This window comes from Bombina bombina, chromosome 6, assembly GCF_027579735.1.
Source record: "Bombina bombina isolate aBomBom1 chromosome 6, aBomBom1.pri, whole genome shotgun sequence".
In the NCBI taxonomy this organism is placed as follows: domain Eukaryota; kingdom Metazoa; phylum Chordata; class Amphibia; order Anura; family Bombinatoridae; genus Bombina; species Bombina bombina.
The window spans coordinates 319,119,951-319,142,873 of NC_069504.1; the positions used below are offsets into that span (position 1 = coordinate 319,119,951).

At 39.2% G+C, this 22,923-nt stretch overlaps 1 protein-coding gene across 1 annotated transcript in view; it reads right to left on the bottom strand.

The window, feature by feature from the left end:
• Positions 1 to 22,923, bottom strand: part of PPM1H (protein phosphatase, Mg2+/Mn2+ dependent 1H) — a 683,070-nt gene that overhangs the window by 427,495 nt on the left and 232,652 nt on the right. Inside the window, exon 3 of the mRNA XM_053716939.1 lies at positions 13,305 to 13,649. Within this exon, the coding sequence (XP_053572914.1) occupies positions 13,305 to 13,649 (345 nt within the window). The remainder of the gene's footprint in view (positions 1 to 13,304; positions 13,650 to 22,923) is intronic.

Consider the following 22,923-nt stretch of genomic DNA (forward strand, 5'->3'; position numbering starts at 1 on the left):
GTAGAAGTATCTCACTAACCATGAAGACAAAGTGGCTTTTCTTTTTCAGTACGGCAAGATAAACTATAGGTATTGGTTAGAATTTGAATAAGTAACATACTATTTATCAAGATAAGATGGTTCTGGTCTTTTTCTTTTTATGAGCTCTATTAGAGTTCACGAATATATGGATATGTCGTGTATTTTGTTGCTTGGTAAAGATCGTATCTTTTTCATGTATGTGCTATATTTATCTCTAATAAATAAATAAAATAAAAAAAGTGAGAACTCAGAAGAAGAAAGGGAGGAGGTCAATAACAGTTGTCACTTAGTGCTGAATTGCCTGATTGCCCAGTGTTATTGAACTTACCTTCTCCATTGTTCCAGAACATTGCAGCTCTTAGCAGGCCAGACGTTAAGAGGAATCAGTATTCAATTTACCTGTCTGGTTATCCGGTTAAGCATATAAAAATGCTTTCACAACTCTTTTCTTGTATTTTCAACTTCTGTACCCATTAAGGGCTAGATTACGAGTGGAGTGCTATTTATCGCTACCGCTGAAAGCAAGCTTTTTGTGCCCATCGTGTAGCGTGCGTATCACATGTTGAAAGTAAAACGTTTTCTCACAAAAGTGCTAACCAGACTTGCGCAAAAAGCCAAACTTTGAATATTGCCACAGTGTTATCGTATTCCTCTACATAATTCAATTGAGCAAGAAAAGCGCGGCGGGGGGGGGGGGGGGGGGAGGAAATTAACACCCTTACTCACACACAAACCCGATTGCGTTTAACCAACTAAGTAAAAATACTAAGAACATATTCTCCTATGTGAAGAAAATTAGAATGTGAAATATTTACAGTAAATACACAGTTAAACACTTTGTTAAATATGAATATTGCAGACCAAACCAATTGTATGTTCCAATTAATCAGTGCTAGGTAGTTACAGGTATTCAAAATCAACAAAATGACAAGGGTGCCCAAATTTATGCACCTTTCTAATATCATTTTGATGCATATTGCACATTTTCTGTTAATCCAATAAACCTAATTTCACTACTGAAATATTACTGTGTCCTTCAGTTATTTGATAGATCAAAATAAAATTCCTGATCCAAACACCCAATTATTTATAAATGAAAATCATGGAAATTGTCAGGGGTGCCTCAACCTTTGCATACAACTGTGTTATATATATATATATATATATATATATACACACACACACATATGTAGACATGTATATGTATGCATCTCTATGTTAAAGCCCTTTACAGTCCTTATTTTATTCTTCTAATACCCATGACCTCATATGTTTGAGCCCTTATAACTTTTTATTGCAAACTTTATTAAATAATTTTTATTAGATAGTGTTATTATGATTGTAACTGTACTTTTAAATAAAATTTTGTGTTTTGTGCAACATTATAGTCGAGCGTAACAGTTAACCAGAGCTCTGAAGTTACACTGCCCCGATGTGTTAAATTCAATGCCGCTTGCGCAAAAGTGTTTAATTTCGACTTGTAATATGCGCGCCACTTCCGATGCGGGCAAAGAGCCGCAATAAACTCCTTTTCGCTTGTGCACAACAGTTAGTGCGACACTTGTAATCTAGCCCTAAGTGTGGCAGAGAGCACTTGAAGGTATTTGCTGGACGTACATAACCCCTATAGAAGTTACTAAAATGGTGACAGCTGCAAACAGTGTTTGTGAGATTAGGATGGAGCATTGGAGAGACAACTGCAGTAGCTTGGAGATAAGCTTGTAAGAGTGCTGGAGACAGAAATGGCATGTGGAACTGATGGCCCTGCTGAGTGGATTGGTGGAGAGCAGATGAACGTAACCAGCGTACTGTGTTGTATACAATGGAGAGTGACAACTTTGGTTCTACAGGCAGAGCCGCCAAGTGGAATGAAAACTACAGATGGCAACAATCATCCATCCATGGGTACGGCTAAATCTATTGTGCTCAGTCTCAGGGTGCCTACATTATGGTGGATCAAGTTTGATAAAAAGTCACCTCTGTACAATAATATTTTTTGTACTAGCCAAAAACTAAATAGTACATATTGGGCTACATTACAAGTGGAGCGCTAATTTATTGCATGCCCGCAAACAGGCAAATTCGCCGTTTACGTGCACACAATAAATAAGCAGCCATTACAAGTGGTTGTTTATTGCTACCTCAAGCTTTTAAATGTCCCCCCATTGCCCGCAAAATAACATGTGAGGTCCTTTTTAAAAAAAAAATGTAGCCTTTTTTTAAAAATAAAAAAAAACTTGCACTAAGCAGTTTTTGGGGCTAAATTTGGCGGGTGTGGGATGTTCGCAACGTAAAGGCACTTTTCAGTACCGTTTTTTTTTTCTGTCCATAGAGACTGTGTGTTCCCAGTAAATATATATGTATATGCTTATATACATATATATTTATGTGTTAATATTTGTATATACACATATTAACACATAAATATATACAGTATGTATATATTTATATACACTGCGCGACTTACCCCCTTCGCTGTGCTAGAGACACAGCATGAGAACGAAGCTCCTATTGGAACCTATGGAAGCACACTCTCGTGAGCACAATGCTTCTGTGCAATGTGAACGCATCTTCCCTTGTAATACCAGCGCACATTTATGCGTGCTGGTATTACTGAGTTGAGCCCATTATAAGATAATCCTGCAGACCTTTAACTATACGTGCAAAGAACTTGATTAGATTTATTATATGATACTAAGCATAACACAACATGTCCAGTTTCTTACAATAAAGTTTGAGGATTTTCATTGCCTTAGATTGCATGGTCTATTAACCATAGTATTAGCTTTCAGTTATCTTATATTTATGTATGTAAATGACACTCATTCTTTTTTTTAAGCCTAGCTACCCATTGGAGTTTAAGCCTAGCTACCCATTGGAGTTTAAGCCTAGTTATCCATTGGAGTTTAAGCCTAGTTATCCATTGGAGTTTAAGCCTAGTTATCCATTGGAGTTTAAGCCTAGTTATCCATTGGAGTTTAAGCCTAGCTACCCATTGGAATGTAAGCCTAGCTACCCATTAGAGTTTAAAGGGACAGTAAAGTCCAAAAAAACTTTCATGTTTCAAATAAGGCATATAATTTTAAATAACTTTCCAATTTACTTTTTATCACCAATTTTGCTTTGTTCTCTTGGTATTCTTAGTTTAAAACAAAACCTAAGAGGTTCATATGCTAATTTCTTAGATCTTGAAGGCCGCCTCTAATCTAAAGGCATTTTGATAGTTTTTCCCCACTAAAGGGCATTAGTTCACGTTTTTCATATAGATAACATTGAGCTCATGCACGTGAATTTATCATGGAGACAGCTCTGATTGGCTAAAATGCAAATCTGTCAAAAGAACTGAAATAAGGGGGCAAAGATAAGAGGTAAAAGGTGTATAATTATAACTGTGTTGGTTATGCAAAACTGGGGAATTGGTAATATCAATATCAAAAACTGGGGAATTGGTAATATCAAAAATTCTGGTGTTGACTGTCCCTTTAAGCCTAGCTACCCATTGGAGTTTAAGCCTAGCTATCCATTGGTATTTACACCTAGCTACCCATTGGATTTTACGCCTAGCTATCCCTTGGTATTTATGCCTAGCTACCTATTGGCGGTTACGCCTAGCTATCCATTGGAATGTAAGCCTAGTTACCCATTGGAGTTTACACCTAGCTATCCATTGGTATTTACGCCTAGCTACCCATTGTTTACAATATTTATAGGAGGGATAATCTAGTACTGTAAATGCACTACAGTTTACTTATATTACTACTGTGGTTGTGTATTCTACCTTTTTGACATATTTTAGTTATCCAACTTTACTTCCCTGTTTGCCTAGTTAATTGGGATGCTTTAGTACTTCTGAGGTTATCAAACTCTGGTATTAGTCCCCTTCAGCGCTCATAATGGAATCCCCTTCTAGTACAATGCATAGAATGTTAGAATGGGATTTTTATTCTTACTAGTGAAGTATTTGATTCCTTAAAGTGTCAGTATAGTCAAAAAATTGCATGCTCTAATTTGTTAGAGCATGTCATTTAAAGACTAGCGACCTTGCACCTCTATCTTTTTAACACGCAGAGCACAGCTGGTCCTTGGCGGAACATTACGCTGATTTGAGTGAGTTAAACACATAGTAGAACTACAGCTTGAGATCTGCGAAACACTGCTAGTCAAGCTGGTTTAGTTTTTTATTTAGTAAGATCGATTTTTGGTGCCTCTATGATGTGGGACCTCATTAGTTACTAGCACAGTTTTGTTTGTTTTTGTTTGGCATTCTATTAGTATTATTAAAATTTTATTTGGACTTTACTTTGCATGTTAAGCAGACTAATATGAGCTTGTTCAGCTTGACTTAATGGTACAGTGTTATCTATGTGTTCTGTTTACATTACAATTGCAGGCTTGTAATTGCACATATGGGCTAGTTTATTTACTGTTGTATTCCTGTTGATTGGATCATTTGTGACTTTGATAGATAATTTTCATCTCATTGCAGTGATGTGTAATTCTGAAATGTGTAACTATAAGTTGTAAATTCCATCTGCTTATCAATAAGAATATATTTAAAAAAAAAAAACATTTTCCCCAACTAATAACTGAAAGGTTAATTACTATCTATAAGTAATTTGTTTCTGAAATGGATTTTCAATTTATGCCCGAATCGGTCGTTGAGTTTCTCAAGTGATCGCAATGCAAAATGGATTTGTGCGTTAAAAGCCCACAGCCGCAAGCACCTTACAACAAAATTTGTCCCAAAAAGGCCTCTTTGTGTGTAAAATACCTGTTTTTAATACAAAAACTATGAAGTCACTTGAAAGTAGCAGATAAATAGCCCTTTCACAGCTCTTAAAATAACAGTAAAGGGCTTTTACATTAACCCCTTTGTTCACAGTTTTAGGGAAATACTAATTTACATGTGTGAGGTTAACTTATAGCAATCCGCTTCCATCCTCACCACTGCTAAGCCATCTAAATGCCATTTGTATCCTAGCATGATGGGTATACTTGGCACAATTGCTCAGTCACTATATTCTCACTTTTAATCTTTGACAAATATTGCTTGTAAAAAATATTTATTTGTGGGTGCAAGAGCGAGCTGAAAAGCTGCTTGTGTTATTATGTTGAATCAAAAAAGAGGCCTTTTCAGTTTTCATGCAAAAAAAAAAAAGAGCAAGAATTGGCAGCAGTAGTAATGCAAATATTAGATGCTCCAACGATGTAGCATATTTATTTACTCATAAGATTGTTCCTTTACTATCTTGTTTGGGCCAGGGGTTGTTTGGTATTGCAGAGATGCACAGTCCTGTTAAAGTGGGAGCAGGAAAGTTCTTCTCTGCAAAAGGCATGTTTTGGGCTAAAAGAAACTGAACCTGTGGTGGTAAATAACCGCAGAACATGCTATTATGTTATTCTCTGGTTGAGCGCTTCTCTCTTTCATATATCTGGTTTAAAAGGAACATGAAAGTCAATACTACACTTTCATGATTCAGACAGAGCATGTCATTTTAATAGACTTTTCAATTTACTTACATTACCAAATTTATTTTTTTCTCTTGGTATCCTTTGTTGAAAGGCATACCTAGGTCGGCTCAAGAGCAACAATGCACTACATGGACGTAGTTGGTAACTGAGGGCTACAAACATAAGCATCTTGTCACTGGCTCACCAGATGTGTTCAACTAGGTCTCAGTAGTGCATTAATGCATTGAGGTAACTTTAAAGTGAAAGTAAATCCTAGCGTTTTACAAATGCTAGGATTGACTTTTGAAACAAATAAAGGGGACTTTCATTCATGAAGTATAAAATTCTTCATGTAGAAAGCTCCTTTATTTGTTTTAACTGATTGCCGTTCTTAGCTGCTACAGCAGCCCACGGCTAAAAATTTTTTGCTAAGAGGTGACGTTTTCACCTCTTAGCCAATAGTCGTGCGGTAAATCCGGCTCCCATGGGCGCCAAGCCGGATTTACCGCACGGCTATTGGCTAAGAGGTAAAAACGTCACCTCTTAGCAAAATTTTTTTAGCCGTGGGGTGCTGTAGCAGCTAAGAACGGCGATCGGTTGAAACAAATAATGGAGCTCTCTACATGAAGAATCTTATATTTCATGAATGAAAGTCCCCTTTATTTGTTTCAAAAGTCAATCCTAGCGTTTGTAAAACGTTAGGATTTACTTTACTTTAACTATGTATTTACCCCCTTTGCAGGCAACAGTGCAATAATAAAATGCTCTATCATAATAGTGCATGCTTGTTTTGCATTTTAATGTCTCTTTAAGACAAAGATTATGTTCTATTGCATTCATCACTACATTTTTTTTTTCAACTTTTCAATTCTGACAGTTATTTGCTTTCTAGGGAATACAAAACGTAACTAATTATACACAAGGTGATGGTAGGTAACAGTTGTTACATCAGAAAGGTGTCTGAATTGAATTCTGAACAAGATGAGAAATTATTCTTTAACAGTTTGTTGGAGGAAGTTTGCCCTGTTTGCTATATGAAGCATATAACTATATTTAAGTAGTGCAGACGCACAATAACAGCCCTTATGGGAAGTGTGTGCATGAGTCTATCCCCAGGGACAGTGCCATACGTAAGGCAGCCCCATTGGCTTTCACCATGGCAGTAGCATAAAAGGGATAATAAACATAAAAAACTGTGCATTTCAATAAAGCCCTTTATCTACGCTCTTTGCAATGTGTTTATTCTACAAAATCTGTGTCTAAAGAACCTTTTAGCACAACATTTGGTGTCTCTTTACATGCCGTGCCAGCTAACTCCCAGTCAAGAGTCCTTTCAGGTTATAAAAGCCAAAAGACTCATAAGAACATGCTCATGCAGAATCCATAGCCTCAGAGAGCCGTGAGAAGGAATTACTTACTATAGCTGACTTTAAATACTCACATATCACATATGTATTAGTATGTTATTTTACAGATGCTAAATAGTCATAGAGCATAACAATTTTTTTTTATAGAAGTCTATTCCCTCTATTTGTGTCATTATTTATCCTGTGTCAGCAGTTAAAGGGACACTAAACCCAACATTTTTCTTTCATGAATCCGTTAGAGAATACAATTTTGAACAACATTTCAATTTACTTCTATTATCTAATTTGCTTCATTCTTTAGATATCCTTTGCTGAAGAAATATCAATGCACATGGGTGAGCCAATTACACAAGGTATCTATGTGCAGCCACCAATCAGCAGCTACTGAGCCTATCTAGATATGCTTTTCAGCAAATAATATAAAGAGAATGAAGCAAATTAGATAATATAAGTAAATTAAGGTAAGGTAAAGTAAGGGCCACCTTATAAACTACATAGATTAATCAAACAGAAAGTGGAAAATTCTACCAAAGAAAAACAGAATTTATGCTTACCTGATAAATTACTTTCTCTTACGGTGTATTCAGTCCACAGATTCATCCTTACTTGTGAGATATTCTCAATCCCTACAGGAAGTGGCAAAGAGAGCACACAGCAAAGCTGTCCATATAGCTCCCCTCAGGCTCCGCCCCCCCCACAGTCATTCGACCAACGGTTAGGAGAAAAAGGAGAACCATAGGGTGCAGTGGTGACTGTAGTTATTATAAATTAAATTTGAACCTGACTTAAATGTCAGGGCGGGCCGTGGACTGAATACATCGTAAGAGAAAGTAATTTATCAGGTAAGCATAAATTCTGTTTTCTCTTACTTGGTGTATTCAGTCCACGGATTCATCCTTACTTGTGGGATACCAATACCAAAGCAATAGGACACGGTTGAAAGGGAGGGAACAAGTCAGGTAACCTAAACGGAAGGCACCACTGCTTGCAAAACCTTTCTCCCAAAAATAGCCTCCGAAGAAGCAAAAGTATTGAATTTGTAAAATTTGGCAAATGTATGCAGTGAGACCAAGTCACTGCCTTACAAATCTGTTCAACAGAAGCCTCATTCTTGAAAGCCCATGTGGAAGCCACAGCTCTAGTGGAATGAGCTGTAATTCGTTCAGGAGGCTGCTGTCCCGCAGTCTCATAAGCCAAACGGATGATGCTTTTCAGCCAAAAGGAAAGAGAGGTAGCAGACGCTTTCTGACCTCTCCTCTTACCAGAATAGACAACAAACAAGGATGATGTTTGTCTGAAATCTTTAGTTGCTTTTAAATAGAATTTTAAAGCACGAACCACGTCAAGATTGTGTAAAAGTTGGTCCTTCTTAGAAACTGGATTAGGACACAGAGAAGGAACAATGATTTCCTGGTTAATATTCTTATTAGAAACCACTTTTTGAAGGAAACCAGGTTAGGTGCGCAAAACAACCTTATCTGCATGGAACACCAGATAGGGTGAATTACACTGCAAAGCAGACAATTCAGAAACTCTTCGAGCAGAAGAAATGGCTACTAAAAACAAAACTTTCCAAGATAAAAACTTAATATCTATGGAATGCAAAGGTTCAAACGGAACCCCTTGAAGAACTGAAAAAACTAAATTTAGACTCCATAGAGGAGCCACAGGCTTGTAAACAGGCTTGATTGTGACTAGGGCCTGTGCAAACACCTGAACGTCTGGTACAGCAGCTAGACGCTTATGTAACAGAATAGACAGAGCAGATATCTGTCCCTTTAAGGAACTAGTTGACAGACCCTTCTCCAATCCTTCTTGGAGAAAAGACCATATCCTTGGAATCCTAATCTTACTCCACGAGTAACCCTTGGATTCACACCAACAAAGATATTTCCGCCATATCTTATGGTAAATTTTCCTGGTGACAGGCTTTCTGGCCTGTATCAGAGTGTCTATAACTGATTCAGAGAAAACTAGATTTGGATGCTTGAAAGGACCTTGAATTAGAAGATCCTGCCTCGATGGCAGTTTCCATGGTGGGACCAATGACATGTCCACTAGGTCTGCATACCAAGTCCTGCGTGGCCACGCAGACGCTATCAGAATTACCGAAGCCTTCTCCTGTTTGATTCTGGCTACTAGCCGAAAGAGATGAGGAAACGGTGGAAAGACATAAGCTAGACTGAACGACCAAGGCGCTATTAATGCATCCATCAATGCCGCCTTGGGATCCCCGGATCTGGATCCGTAAAGGGGAAGTTTGGTGTTCTGACGGGACGCCATCAGATCCAATTCTGGAATGCCCCATAGCTGAGTTAGCTGAGCAAAAACCTCCGGGTGGAGTTCCCACTCCCCCGGATGGAAAGTCTGACGACTTAGAAAAACCGCCTCTCAGTTGTCTACCCCTGGGATGTGAATTGCAGAAAGATGGCAGGAGTGATCCTCCGCCCATTTGATGATCTTGGATACTTCCTTCATCGCTAGGGAACTTTTTGTTCCTCCCTGATGATTGATGTGCGCTACAGTCGTGATGTTGTCCGACTGAAATCTGATGAATTTGGCCTCCGCTAGTTGAGGCCACACCTGGAGCGTATTGAATATCGCTCTCAACTCCAAAATGTTTATCGGAAGAAGAGATTCTTCCCGAGAACATAGTCCCTGAGCCTTCAGGGAGTTCCAGACCGCACCCCAGCCTAACAGACTGGCCTCGGTCGTGACAATGATCCACTCCGGTCTGCGGAAACTCATTCCCTGAGACAGGTGATCTTGAGACAACCACCAGAGAAGAGAGTCTCTGGTTTTCTGGTCCATTTGTACTTGAGGAGACAAATCTACGTAATCTCCATTCCACTGTTTGAGCATGCACAGCTGCAGTGGTCTGAGATGAATTCGGGCAAAAGGGACTACGTCCATTGCCGCAACCATTAAACCAATTACTTCCATGCACTGAGCCACGGAAGGCCGAGGAATGGAATGAAGAACTCGGCAAGTATTCAGCAGTTTTGACTTCCTGACCTCTGTCAGAAAGATTTTCATTTCTACCGAGTCTATTAGTGTTCCCAGGAAGGGAACCCTTGTGAGCGGGGACAGAGAACTCTTTTCTACGTTCACCTTCCACCCGTGAGACCTTAGAAGGCCAGAACGATGTCCGTATGAGCCTTGGCTCTGTGAAAGGACGACGCCTGTATTAATATGTCGTCTAGGTAAGGTGCTACTGCAATGCCCCGCGGTCTTAGTACCGCTAGAAGGGACCCTAGCTGTTTGCCCAGGAAGGCGAACCTTAGGAACTGATGGTGATCTTTGTGGATAGGAATATGTAGATACGCATCCTTTATATCCACGGTAGTCATATATTGACCCTCCTGGGTCAACGGCAAGATTGTCCGAATGGTTTCCATCTTTGAGGAATTTGTTTAGAATTTTTAGATCCAGGATTGGCCTGAAAATTCCCTCCTTTTTGGGAATTACAAACAGGTTTGAGTAAAAGCCCAGACCTTGTTCTACAATTGGAACTGGGTGTATCACTCCCATCTTTAGCAGATCTTCTACACAGCGTAAGAACTCCTGTTTCTTTATTTGGTCTGAAGACGAATAAGAAATGTGGAACCTTCCCCTTGGGGGAGAATCCATGAATTCTAGAAGGTACCCCTGAGCAACTATTTCTAATGCCCAGGGATCTGGAACATCTCTTGCCCAAGCCTGAGCGAAGAGAGAAAGTCTGCCCCCTACTCGATCCGATCCCGGATCGGGGGCTACCCCTTCATGCTGTCCTGGTAGCAGGAGCAGGCTTCTTGGCCTGTTTACCCTTATTCCAGCCCTGCAGGGGTTTCCAAGTTGCTTTGGGCTGGGAAGCGTTATCTTGCTTTGCGGCAGCAGAGGTTGTGGCAGGTCCGCTCCTGAAGTTGCGAAAGGAGCAAAAATTAGCCTTGATTTTGGCCTTAAACGGCCTATCTTGTGGCAGGGCATGGCCCTTGCCCCCAGTGATATCTGAAATAATTTCTTTCGGCTCTGGGCCAAATAGGGCTTTCCCCTTGAAGGAAATATTTAACAGTTTCGTTTTGGACGACACATCAGCCGACCACGATTTGAGCCAAAGCGCTCTTCGCGCCATGATGGCAAAACCTGAGTTTTTCGCCGCTAGCTTAGCTAATTGGAGAGCGGCATCAGTGATAAAAGAATTAGCCAGCTTTAGAGCATGAATTCTATCCATGACCTTATCATATGAAGTCTCCCTCTGGAGCGACTCCTCCAGGGCCTCGAACCAAAAAGCCGCTGCAGTAGTTACCGGAATAATGCAGGCAATTGGTTGAAGAAGAAAACCTTGCTGAACAAAATCTTTCTTCAGCAAACCTTCCAATTTTTTATCCATAGGATCTTTGAAAGCACAACTGTCCTGTGTTGAAACAGCCCCTCTACCTTGGGGACCGTCCCGCCTGGGGTCATTTATGGGGAACATTTTCTTAAAGATAGGTGGGGGAACAAAGGGTACACCTGGTCTCTCCCACTCCTTAGTCACAATATCCGCCACCTTCTTTGGGATCGGAAATGCCTCAGTGTATACAGGGACCTCTAAAAACCTGTCCATTTTACACAATTTTTCAGGGACCACCATGGGGTCACAATCATCCAGCGTAGCTAAAACCTCCTTGAGCAGGACGCGGAGGTGTTCCAGCTTAAATTTAAACGCTAAGGAATCTGACTCTGCCTGCTGAGAAACTTTTTCCTGTGTCAGAAATTTCTCCCTCAGACAGACCGTCCCTCACTGCTACTTCTGAGTGTTGTGAGGGTACTACAGATAAATCATCCAAAGCTTCTGATTGCTCATCCTTTGTTCTTAAAACTGAGCCATCACGCTTTTTTGGAAAAACTGGCAGTTTGGATAGAAATGCCGCAAGGGAATTATCCATGACTGCTGCTAATTGTTGTAATGTAATAGGGCACAATGCGCTAGAGGTACTAGGCAACACTTGCGCGGGCGTAACTGGTGTCGACACATGGGGAGAGGAAGGAGGACTATCCTCATTACCTTCCGTCAAAGAATCATCTTGGGCTACATTTTTAAGTGTCACTGCATAGTCATTAAAATGTTTAGATACTTTAGCACACTTTAAACACAAATGCAATGGGGGTACCGCCATGGCTTTTAAACACATAGAACAAGGTCTATCAGTAGGCTCAGACATGTTAGACAGACTTAGATAGCACTCAAATACAGAAAAATACACTTTTTGAAAAAACGTTACTGTGCATTTAAATAATAAACAGCACACACTTTTTTACCAAATCTCAAAAAAACATCCGATCTTTATGAAATTTACACCATATGATCCTAATGCTTTGAAAATATTGCACACCAAGTTTCAAGCCAATTAACCCCTTATTGCCCAAACCGGAGCAAATTGTAGCTGGCCACCAGTTTAACACACTACCTTCCTTGGGGATTAGTTGTGGAACAAAAATAAGCCTCCCTGTAGTCCTCCTGCAGTCTCTGGACTCTACATGTGAAGCTGCATGAAGCTTATCTTGTAAAAGAACTGTGCAACTGAGGCGCGAAAATTAGGCCCTCTCCCTCTTCACTCCAGAGCTGTGAGGCCTTCCTAAGCCTAAATAGGTGTCTAAAATTATGCCAGGCGTATAAAACCCCTAAAAAGTGTTCCAAACATGATAAACACTTGTGCAAACATCAGATTATATTAAAAAAATAATTGATTTTACCCATAACAGTGTCCACCTGTGATTTAAGCCCTGTAAACTAAGCCATAATTCTATAATGAGTCTCAGAAAATGGCTTACCTTTCCACATGGGGATTTCTATCAGTCTTCTAGCATTACCAGGTCTTGTTAGAAAAAAAATGACTGAGCATACCTTAAGCAGTTAAGCCTGCAAACTGTTCCCCCCAACTGAAGTTCTCTGGTATTCAACAGTCCTGCGTGGGAACAGCAATGGATTTTAGTTACTGGTGCTAAAATCATATTCCTCTCAGCAGAAATCTTCATCACTGTTCTGCCTCAGAGTAAATAGTACAAACCGGCACTATTTTAAAATAACAAACTCTTGATTGAAGAAATAAAACTACAAATCTAACACCACATACTCTTTACCACCCCCGTGGAGATGCTACTTGTTAGAACGGCAAAGAGAATGACTGGGGGGGGCGGAGCCTGAGGGGAGCTATATGGACAGCTTTGCTGTGTGCTCTCTTTGCCACTTCCTGTAGGGATTGAGAATATCCCACAAGTAAGGATGAATCCGTGGACTGAATACACCAAGTAAGAGAAAGGCTATTCTCATCTCCAGGTTTTTTCTATAGACAGCTCTTTGCACTGTATACACACACACAAGCTTCTGTAAATGTGTTTTATGCATTACTCTCGCTTCAAATCCTGAAGTACAAAAAGAGACATAAAAATGCAATGCCAAAAAGTCAGTGTAGGCTCAAATCCAGCGAATAATGTTGTACTTACCATTTCCTTAAAGGCATTTTCAATGGCTCCAATAACAAGACACTCATGAGGGATCTTTTTCTCTGTGAAGAACCGAGATTGTGGTGTGCTGGGTGAACCTGGAGCACCAACTGCCCCACGCAGTGAAGCTGCCCTAGTTAGTGTCCTACTATTAGATGAAGTGACTTCTGGATCCTCCCCTAAACATGTAGGTGGCAAAACTGCAGAGTTTTTCAGAATATCAACTATATCCTGCAGCTGCTCAGTAATGCGGTGTTGAAGCAGTTTGGATGCCACAACAGCAGCCCCAGCTCCAGCGTGACCATCAAATAGTGCCCAATACTGGAAAGCAATTCCATCGGCTTCCTTTAAAAAGAAAAAACAAACAAACAATCTATATTCCTTATAAACAAGTTTGAACAAAATTTAGATAGATTACTGTAGAATATGCCTAAAAACCTAAAATGTGAATTTTATTACAAGGACAGAGACTCCTATTTTGCATAAGCCTTTTCCTTTACTGCTCAACAGCCATTCAAAGTAACATAATACAAATTAAAAATTTAACATAGAAATAACAGAAATGAATATGGTAACCAAATGAGAAACAACTCTGAATGGTGTGATCCAGGGCAGACCAATCAGAAAAGTTCATTCTAGTATAAACAGTCCCAATAATATTCCAACTGCCTCTTTTCACTTTGCTGCTCTCAAAAAGATAAGTATCATAACATTATTTTTCTTGTTGGTTTTTTCATTATTGAAATAAAGAATTTTCTTTCATTTTTTTTATTTTATATTGTTTTTCTTAACATTGTGACATTTCTTATATAATTTCTGTTATTTCTTTTATTGCAAAAAGTTATATTTTGGTCCGTTTTTTTTCACTATACGTTTTTCTCTTTCCAAACCCATTTCCTTATTGTTGAAGCTTCCCTGGGCTTCGTTTTGCTATATTTTCATTCCCTTTGTGCTTTAACTTCTTTTCTTACTTGTTTATGCTAGTCCATTCTCCATTTTCTGTTTACCTGTGTGGCCACGCCCCCTGTGGTGACGCCTCCATTTTACACTCAGCTGTGACGTCTTTGCATTCCCGCCCTCTCTCCCTGTCACACTGATTCTCCTCAGAGCGGTTTTGCTACTATTTCAATATCTCTCTGTTTGGCTAAACTTGTTACTGTTGCTACATTTAGTTAATGTTATTTTCAACTGTTATATTTAACGTTAGTGTTATTAACCTTTTAATCTTTTCACGCCGTTATGCCGTTGTATTCCATCACAATGGCACTGGGCTTTGAAGCCTTTATGACGGAATACAACGTCGTAGCCAACGGCTGTCCTGAAGCCTATTGCGCTTGCAGGATTTGATCGTGGTCTGGAGGGTGTTCCTAGCATCATAGGGACGCCCCCCAGACCCAATCCCATAATTGAAATCTAGCAATCGTTTGCACGATCGCCTGATTTCAATTTGTCTACATCTTTATAACCCGGTCACGAAAGGGTTAAATAGTCTGGTATTATTTTTTTGGGGGAGGGGGGGGAATTTACGTAGTAGTTGCTTGAATTTCTACTATATCGTTTATTGCCATTTACCTCTCATATACATATTTATTTAACATTTGAACTACTTAAATTTCAAATGTTTGTTGAAGATTCAGATTCCTTTTCTGAGGGGTCTTTTACAGGCAATGTGGATAATACTATTAAAGATTACAGGAATAAATCCCAGACAGTTTCTAACACTGTCATTGAGAATACTTTTTCTCCTAAGAAAGCTAAAATTAAGAAAAAAACATTTAACTAAGAGATAAAAAAATGTATTATTACAAAAGAAAATTAAGAAAGGAGTTTTCAGTCTTGATACCCCAGACAGAGTTAAAGGGACAGTCTACACCAGAATTTTTATTGTTTTAAAAGATAGATAATCCCTTTATTACCCATTTCCCAGTTTTGCATAACAAACACAGTTATAATAATATACTTTTAACCTCTGTGATTATCTTGTATCTAAGCCTCTGCAAACTGCCCCTTTTTTCAGTTCTTTTGACAGACTTGCAGTCTAGCCAATCAGTGCCTGCTCCCAGATAACTTCTCGTGCACGAGCACAGTGTTATCTATATGAAATACGTGAACTAACACCCTCTAGTGGTGAAAAACTGTTAAAATGCAATCTGAAAGAGGTGGGCTTCAAGGTCTAAGAAATTAGCATATGAACCTCCTAGGTTTAGCTTTCAACTAAGAATACCAAGAGAACAAAGCAAAATTGGTGATAAAACATAATTTATGTAAGAACTTACCTGATAAATTCATTTCTTTCATATTAACAAGAGTCCATGAGCTAGTGACGTATGGGATATACATTCCTACCAGGAGGGGCAAAGTTTCCCAAACCTTAAAATGCCTATAAATACACCCCTCACCACACCCACAAATCAGTTTAACGAATAGCCAAGAAGTGGGGTGATAAGAAAAAAAGTGCGAAGCATATAAAATAAGGAATTGGAATAATTGTGCTTTATACAAAAAAAATCATAACCACCACAAAAAAGGGTGGGCCTCATGGACTCTTGTTAATATGAAAGAAATGAATTTATCAGGTAAGTTCTTACATAAATTATGTTTTCTTTCATGTAATTAACAAGAGTCCATGAGCTAGTGACGTATGGGATAATGACTACCCAAGATGTGGATCTTTCCACACAAGAGTCACTAGAGAGGGAGGGATAAAATAAAGACAGCCAATTCCTGCTGAAAATAATCCACACCCAAAATAAAGTTTAACAAAAAACATAAGCAGAAGATTCAAACTGAAACCGCTGCCTGAAGAACTTTTCTACCAAAAACTGCTTCAGAAGAAGAAAATACATCAAAATGGTAGAATTTAGTAAAAGTATGCAAAGAGGACCAAGTTGCTGCTTTGCAGATCTGGTCAACCGAAGCTTCATTCCTAAACGCCCAGGAAGTAGAAACTGACCTAGTAGAATGAGCTGTAATTCTTTGAGGCGGAATTTTACCCGACTCAACATAGGCAAGATGAATTAAAGATTTCAACCAAGATGCCAAAGAAATGGCAGAAGCTTTCTGGCCTTTCCTAGAACCGGAAAAGATAACAAATAGACTAGAAGTCTTACGGAAAGATTTCGTAGCTTCAACATAATATTTCAAAGCTCTAACAACATCCAAAGAATGTAATGATTTCTCCTTAGAATTCTTAGGATTAGGACATAAAGAAGGAACCACAATTTCTCTACTAATGTTGTTGGAATTCACAACTTTAGGTAAAAATTCAAAAGAAGTTCGCAACACCGCCTTATCCTGATGAAAAATCAGAAAAGGAGACTCACACGAAAGAGCAGATAATTCAGAAACTCTTCTAGCAGAAGAGATGGCCAAAAGGAACAAAACTTTCCAAGAAAGTAATTTAACGTCCAATGAATGCATAGGTTCAAACGGAGGAGCTTGAAGAGCTCCCAAAACCAAATTCAAACTCCATGGAGGAGAAATTGACTTAATGACAGGTTTTATACGAACCAAAGCTTGTACAAAACAATGAATATCAGGAAGAATAGCAATCTTTCTGTGAAAAAGAACAGAAAGAGCGGAGATTTGTCCTTTCAAAGAACTCGCGGACAAACCCTTATCTAAACCATCCTGAAGAAACTGTAAAATTCTCGGTATTCTAAAAGAATGCCAAGAAAAATTATGAGAAAGACACCAAGAAATATAAGTCTTCCAGACTCTATAATATATCTCTCGAGATACAGATTTACGAGCCTGTAACATAGTATTAATCACGGAGTCAGAGAAACCTCTATGACCAAGAATCAAGCGTTCAATCTCCATACCTTTAAATTTAAGGATTTCAGATCCGGATGGAAAAAAGGACCTTGAGACAGAAGGTCTGGTCTTAACGGAAGAGTCCATGGTTGGCAAGATGCCATCCGGACAAGATCCGCATACCAAAACCTGTGAGGCCATGCCGGAGCTATTAGCAGAACAAACGAGCATTCCCTCAGAATCTTGGAGAATACTCTTGGAAGAAGAACTAGAGGCGGAAAGATATAGGCAGGATGATACTTCCAAGGAAGTGATAATGCATCCACTGCCTCCGCCTGAGGATCCCGGGATCTGGACAGATACCTGGGAAGTTTCTTGTTTAGATGAGAGGCCATCAGATCTATCTCTGGGAGCCCCCACATTTGAACAATCTGAAGAAATACCTCTGGGTGAAGAGACCATTCGCCCGGATGCAACGTTTGGCGACTGAGATAATCCGCTTCCCAATTGTCTACACCTGGGATATGAACCGCAGAGATTAGACAGGAGCTGGATTCCGCCCAAACCAAAATTCGAGATACTTCTTTCATAGCCAGAGGACTGTGAGTCCCTCCTTGATGATTGATGTATGCCACAGTTGTGACATTGTCTGTCTGAAAACAAATGAACGATTCTCTCTTCAGAAGAGGCCAAAACTGAAGAGCTCTGAAAACTGCACGGAGTTCCAAGATATTGATCGGTAATCTCACCTCCTGAGATTCCCAAACTCCTTGTGCCGTCAGAGATCCCCACACAGCTCCCCAACCTGTGAGACTTGCATCTGTTGAAATTACAGTCCAGGTCGGAAGAACAAAAGAAGCCCCCTGAATTAAACGATGGTGATCTGTCCACCACGTCAGAGAGTGCCGAACAATCGGTTTTAAAGATATTAATTGATATATCTTCGTGTAATCCCTGCACCATTGGTTCAGCATACAGAGCTGAAGAGGTCGCATGTGAAAACGAGCAAAGGGGATCGCGTCCGATGCAGCAGTCATAAGACCTAGAATTTCCATGCATAAGGCTACCGAAGGGAATGATTGAGACTGAAGGTTTCGACAGGCTGTAATCAATTTTAGACGTCTCTTGTCTGTTAAAGACAAAGTCATGGACACTGAATCTATCTGGAAACCCAGAAAGGTTACCCTTGTTTGAGGAATCAAAGAACTTTTTGGTAAATTGATCCTCCAACCATGATCTTGAAGAAACAACACAAGTCGATTCGTATGAGACTCTGCTAAATGTAAAGACGGAGCAAGTACCAAGATATCGTCCAAATAAGGAAATACCACAATACCCTGTTCTCTGATTACAGACAGAAGGGCACCGAGAATCTTTGTGAAAATTCTTGGAGCTGTAGCAAGGCCAAACGGTAGAGCCACAAATTGGTAATGCTTGTCTAGAAAAGAGAATCTCAGGAACTGATAATGATCTGGATGAATCGGAATATGCAGATATGCATCCTGTAAATCTATTGTGGACATATAATTCCCTTGCTGAACAAAAGGCAATATAGTCCTTACAGTTACCATCTTGAACGTTGGTATCCTTACATAACGATTCAATAATTTTAGATCCAGAACTGGTCTGAAGGAATTCTCCTTCTTTGGTACAATGAAGAGATTTGAATAAAACCCCATCCCCTGTTCCGGAACTGGAACTGGCATAATTACTCCAGCCAACTCTAGATCTGAAACACAATTCAGAAATGCTTGAGCTTTCACTGGATTTACTGGGACATGGGAAAGAAAAAATCTCTTTGCAGGAGGTCTCATCTTGAAACCAATTCTGTACCCTTCTGAAACAATGTTCTGAATCCAAAGATTGTGAACAGAACTGATCCAAATTTCTTTGAAAAAACGTAACCTGCCCCCTACCAGCTGAACTGGAATGAGGGCCGTACCTTCATGTGAACTTAGAAGCAGGCTTTGCCTTTCTAGCAGGCTTGGATTTATTCCAGACTGGGGATGGTTTCCAAACTGAAACTGCTCCTGAGGACGAAGGATCAGGCTTTTGTTCTTTGTTGAAACGAAAGGAACGAAAACGATTGTTAGCCCTGTTTTTACCTTTAGACTTTTTATCCTGTGGTAAAAAAGTTCCTTTCCCACCAGTAACAGTTGAAATAATAGAATCCAACTGAGAACCAAATAATTTGTTTCCCTGGAAAGAAATGGAAAGTAGAGTTGATTTAGAAGCCATATCAGCATTCCAAGTCTTAAGCCATAAAGCTCTTCTGGCTAAGATAGCCAGAGACATAAATCTAACATCAACTCTAATAATATCAAAAATGGCATCACAGATGAAATTATTAGCATGCTGGAGAAGAATAATAATATCATGAGAATCACGATTTGTTACTTGTTGCGCTAGAGTTTCCAACCAAAAAGTTGAAGCTGCAGCAACATCAGCCAATGATATAGCAGGTCTAAGAAGATTACCTGAACATAGATAAGCTTTTCTTAGAAAAGATTCAATTTTTCTATCTAAAGGATCCTTAAACGAGGTACCATCTGATGTAGGAATGGTAGTACGTTTAGCAAGGGTAGAAATAGCCCCATCAACTTTAGGGATTTTGTCCCAAAATTCTAATCTGTCAGGCGGAACAGGATATAATTGCTTAAAACGTTTAGAAGGAGTAAATGAATTACCCAATCTATCCCATTCCTTAGCAATTACTGCAGAAATAGCATTAGGAACAGGAAAGACTTCTGGAATAACCGCAGGAGCTTTAAAAACCTTATCCAAACGAATAGAATTAGTATCAAGAGGACTAGAATCCTCTATTTCTAAAGCAATTAGTACTTCTTTAAGTAAAGAGCGAATAAATTCCATCTTAAATAAATATGAAGATTTATCAGCATCAATCTCTGAGACAGAATCCTCTGAACCAGAAGAGTCCAAAGAATCAGAATGATGGTGTTCATTTAAAAATTCATCTGTAGAGAGAGAAGATTTAAAAGACTTTTTACGTTTACTAGAAGGAGAAATAACAGACAAAGCCTTCTTTATGGATTCAGAAACAAAATCTCTTATGTTATCAGGAACATTCTGCACCTTAGATGTTGAGGGAACTGCAACAGGCAATGGTACATCACTAAAGGAAATATTATCTGCATTAACAAGTTTGTCATGACATTTAATACAAACAACAGCTGGAGGAATAGCTACCAAAAGTTTACAGCAGATACACTTAGCTTTGGTAGATCCAGCAGGCAGAGGTTTTCCTGTAGTATCTTCTGGCTCAGATGCAACGTGAGACATCTTGCAATATGTAAGAGAAAAAACAACATATAAAGCAAAATAGATCAAATTCCTTATAAGACAGTTTCAGGAATGGGAAAAAAATGCCAAACATCAAGCTTCTAGCAACCAGAAGCAAATGAAAAATGAGACTGAAATAATGTGGAGACAAAAGCGACGCCCATATTTTTTTGGCGCCAAATAAGACGCCCACATTATTTGGCGCCTAAATGCTTTTGGCGCCAAAAATGACGCCACATCCGGAACGCCGACATTTTTGGCGCAAAATAACGTCAAAAAAATGACGCAACTTCCGGCGACACGTATGACGCCGGAAACGGAAATGAATTTTTGCGCCAAAAAAGTCCGCGCCAAGAATGACGCAATAAAATGAAGCATTTTCAGCCCCCGCGAGCCTAACAGCCCACAGGGAAAAAAGTCAAATTTTTTTGAGGTAAGAAAAATATGATAATTAAAGCATAATCCCAAATATGAAACTGACTGTCTGGAAATAAGGAAAGTTGAACATTCTGAGTCAAGGCAAATAAATGTTTGAATACATATATTTAGAACTTTATAAATAAAGTGCCCAACCATAGCTTAGAGTGTCACAGAAAATAAGACTTACTTACCCCAGGACACTCATCTACATGTTTGTAGAAAGCCAAACCAGTACTGAAACGAGAATCAGTAGAGGAAATGGTAAATATAAGAGTATATCGTCGATCTGAAAAGGGAGGTAAGAGATGAATCTCTACGACCGATAACAGAGAACCTTATGAAATAGACCCCGTAGAAGGAGATCACTGCATTCAATAGGCAATACTCTCCTCACATCCCTCTGACATTCACTGCACGCTGAGAGGAAAACCGGGCTCCAACTTGCTGCGGAGCGCATATCAACGTAGAATCTAGCACAAACTTACTTCACCACCTCCATCGGAGGCAAAGTTTGTAAAACTGATTTGTGGGTGTGGTGAGGGGTGTATTTATAGGCATTTTAAGGTTTGGGAAACTTTGCCCCTCCTGGTAGGAATGTATATCCCATACGTCACTAGCTCATGGACTCTTGTTAATTACATGAAAGAAAAGTAAATTGGAAAATTGTTTAAAATTACATGCCCTATCTGAATCATGAAAGTTTGTTTTGGCCTAGACTGTCCCTTTAAATCTTGAATAAAAAAGAACAACATTGTTTCTGAGTCAGAATCTGAAGATGCTACTCCATCTAAAAAAGCAAATAAAAGGAAGGCAGATTTAATATCTGCATCTGAGTTTTCGGACTCCAGTATTCCTAATGATGATAATAACTCATGGCAATCTATTTATACTCAAGAATTGTCAGACAGCTCATCTGATTTATACCCCTAAAAAGAAAAAAAAATCAGAAATTCTGTAAAAAATCTAAAAAGAGACTTATTGATAATGAAGGTGAAGAATACCTAGACCCTGAGGATTTACAACATCCTCGCACCTCTAATTGGAGACCCTGGCCAGATTCTTAGATCACTACTTAAGAAAATTGTTATTGGCCAAAGCTAGACCTACCCTTAGGGCTGAATGCCCCAGACCTGAATTGCCACATAAATCCTCTGCTACCCCAGAAGTGGATGCTAATATTATCAAATTTGTGAGTACAAAAAACTTTAATATTAAGAAAGGTCCTGATAAGTTTCTAAAAGCATGTCAAGACAGGTTTCTAGACACTCTGGGTCCTATCACCAAGATGTTTGAGCTTACAAAAGAAGCCATTGTCAACAAAGTTTTAATTGACCCATATATTATGAGACAGTGGATCCAGAGGTCCATTTATTTATTAGGGGATGCTAATACAGCCTTATCTACACAACATAGAAGGATTATCTCTCGCAGAATAGATAAAAAAATTTCAGACTTTGCCCCTTACAGAAATGGGTCCCCAGGCTGAGAGTTTATTATTTGGAGATTTAGGCTTAAAGGAGCTAAATACTTATGTCAATACCTTTAACTCTTTAAATAAGGTTAAAACCACTACTAAGAAAGTATTTTATCCTTCTTACAATCGGGTTTTTGACTGGGCTGGGAAAGGACAAGGTCGTTTTCCTGGCCGTCCATATTTTTTAAACAGACCTCAGTTTCAAACCTTCCCTCCTCCAACCCCCTCCCTTACAAACTTCTTCCCATCAAGTCGACCATGGAACCCAAGATTCTCCAGGGCTAGATCCCGTCCAAGACCCATCTCAGGTAAGTTCTCTATATTCACTCAACACAATTTTGTTCCCACACAAGTTGGGGGACGTTTGCCCCTTTTCATAAAACATTGGAAAGCTATAACTTCAGACATTTGGGTCATTCAGACTGTCTCAGGTCTCCTTCTAGATTTTATTTCTTCTCCTTTCCAATCCCATCCTCCAAATCCAATCATTTTTTCAAAAAACAGATTCAAATCTCTTAGACACAGAAATAAATCAACTTCTCTCCAAACAGGCTATAGAATTGGCCCCAAAATACAAAAAATATTTTCTCAGCAACCTGTTTTTCGTGAGAAAGAAAGAAGGTTCACTTCGACATGTTATAAATCTGAAGAATCTGAATGCCTTCCTGT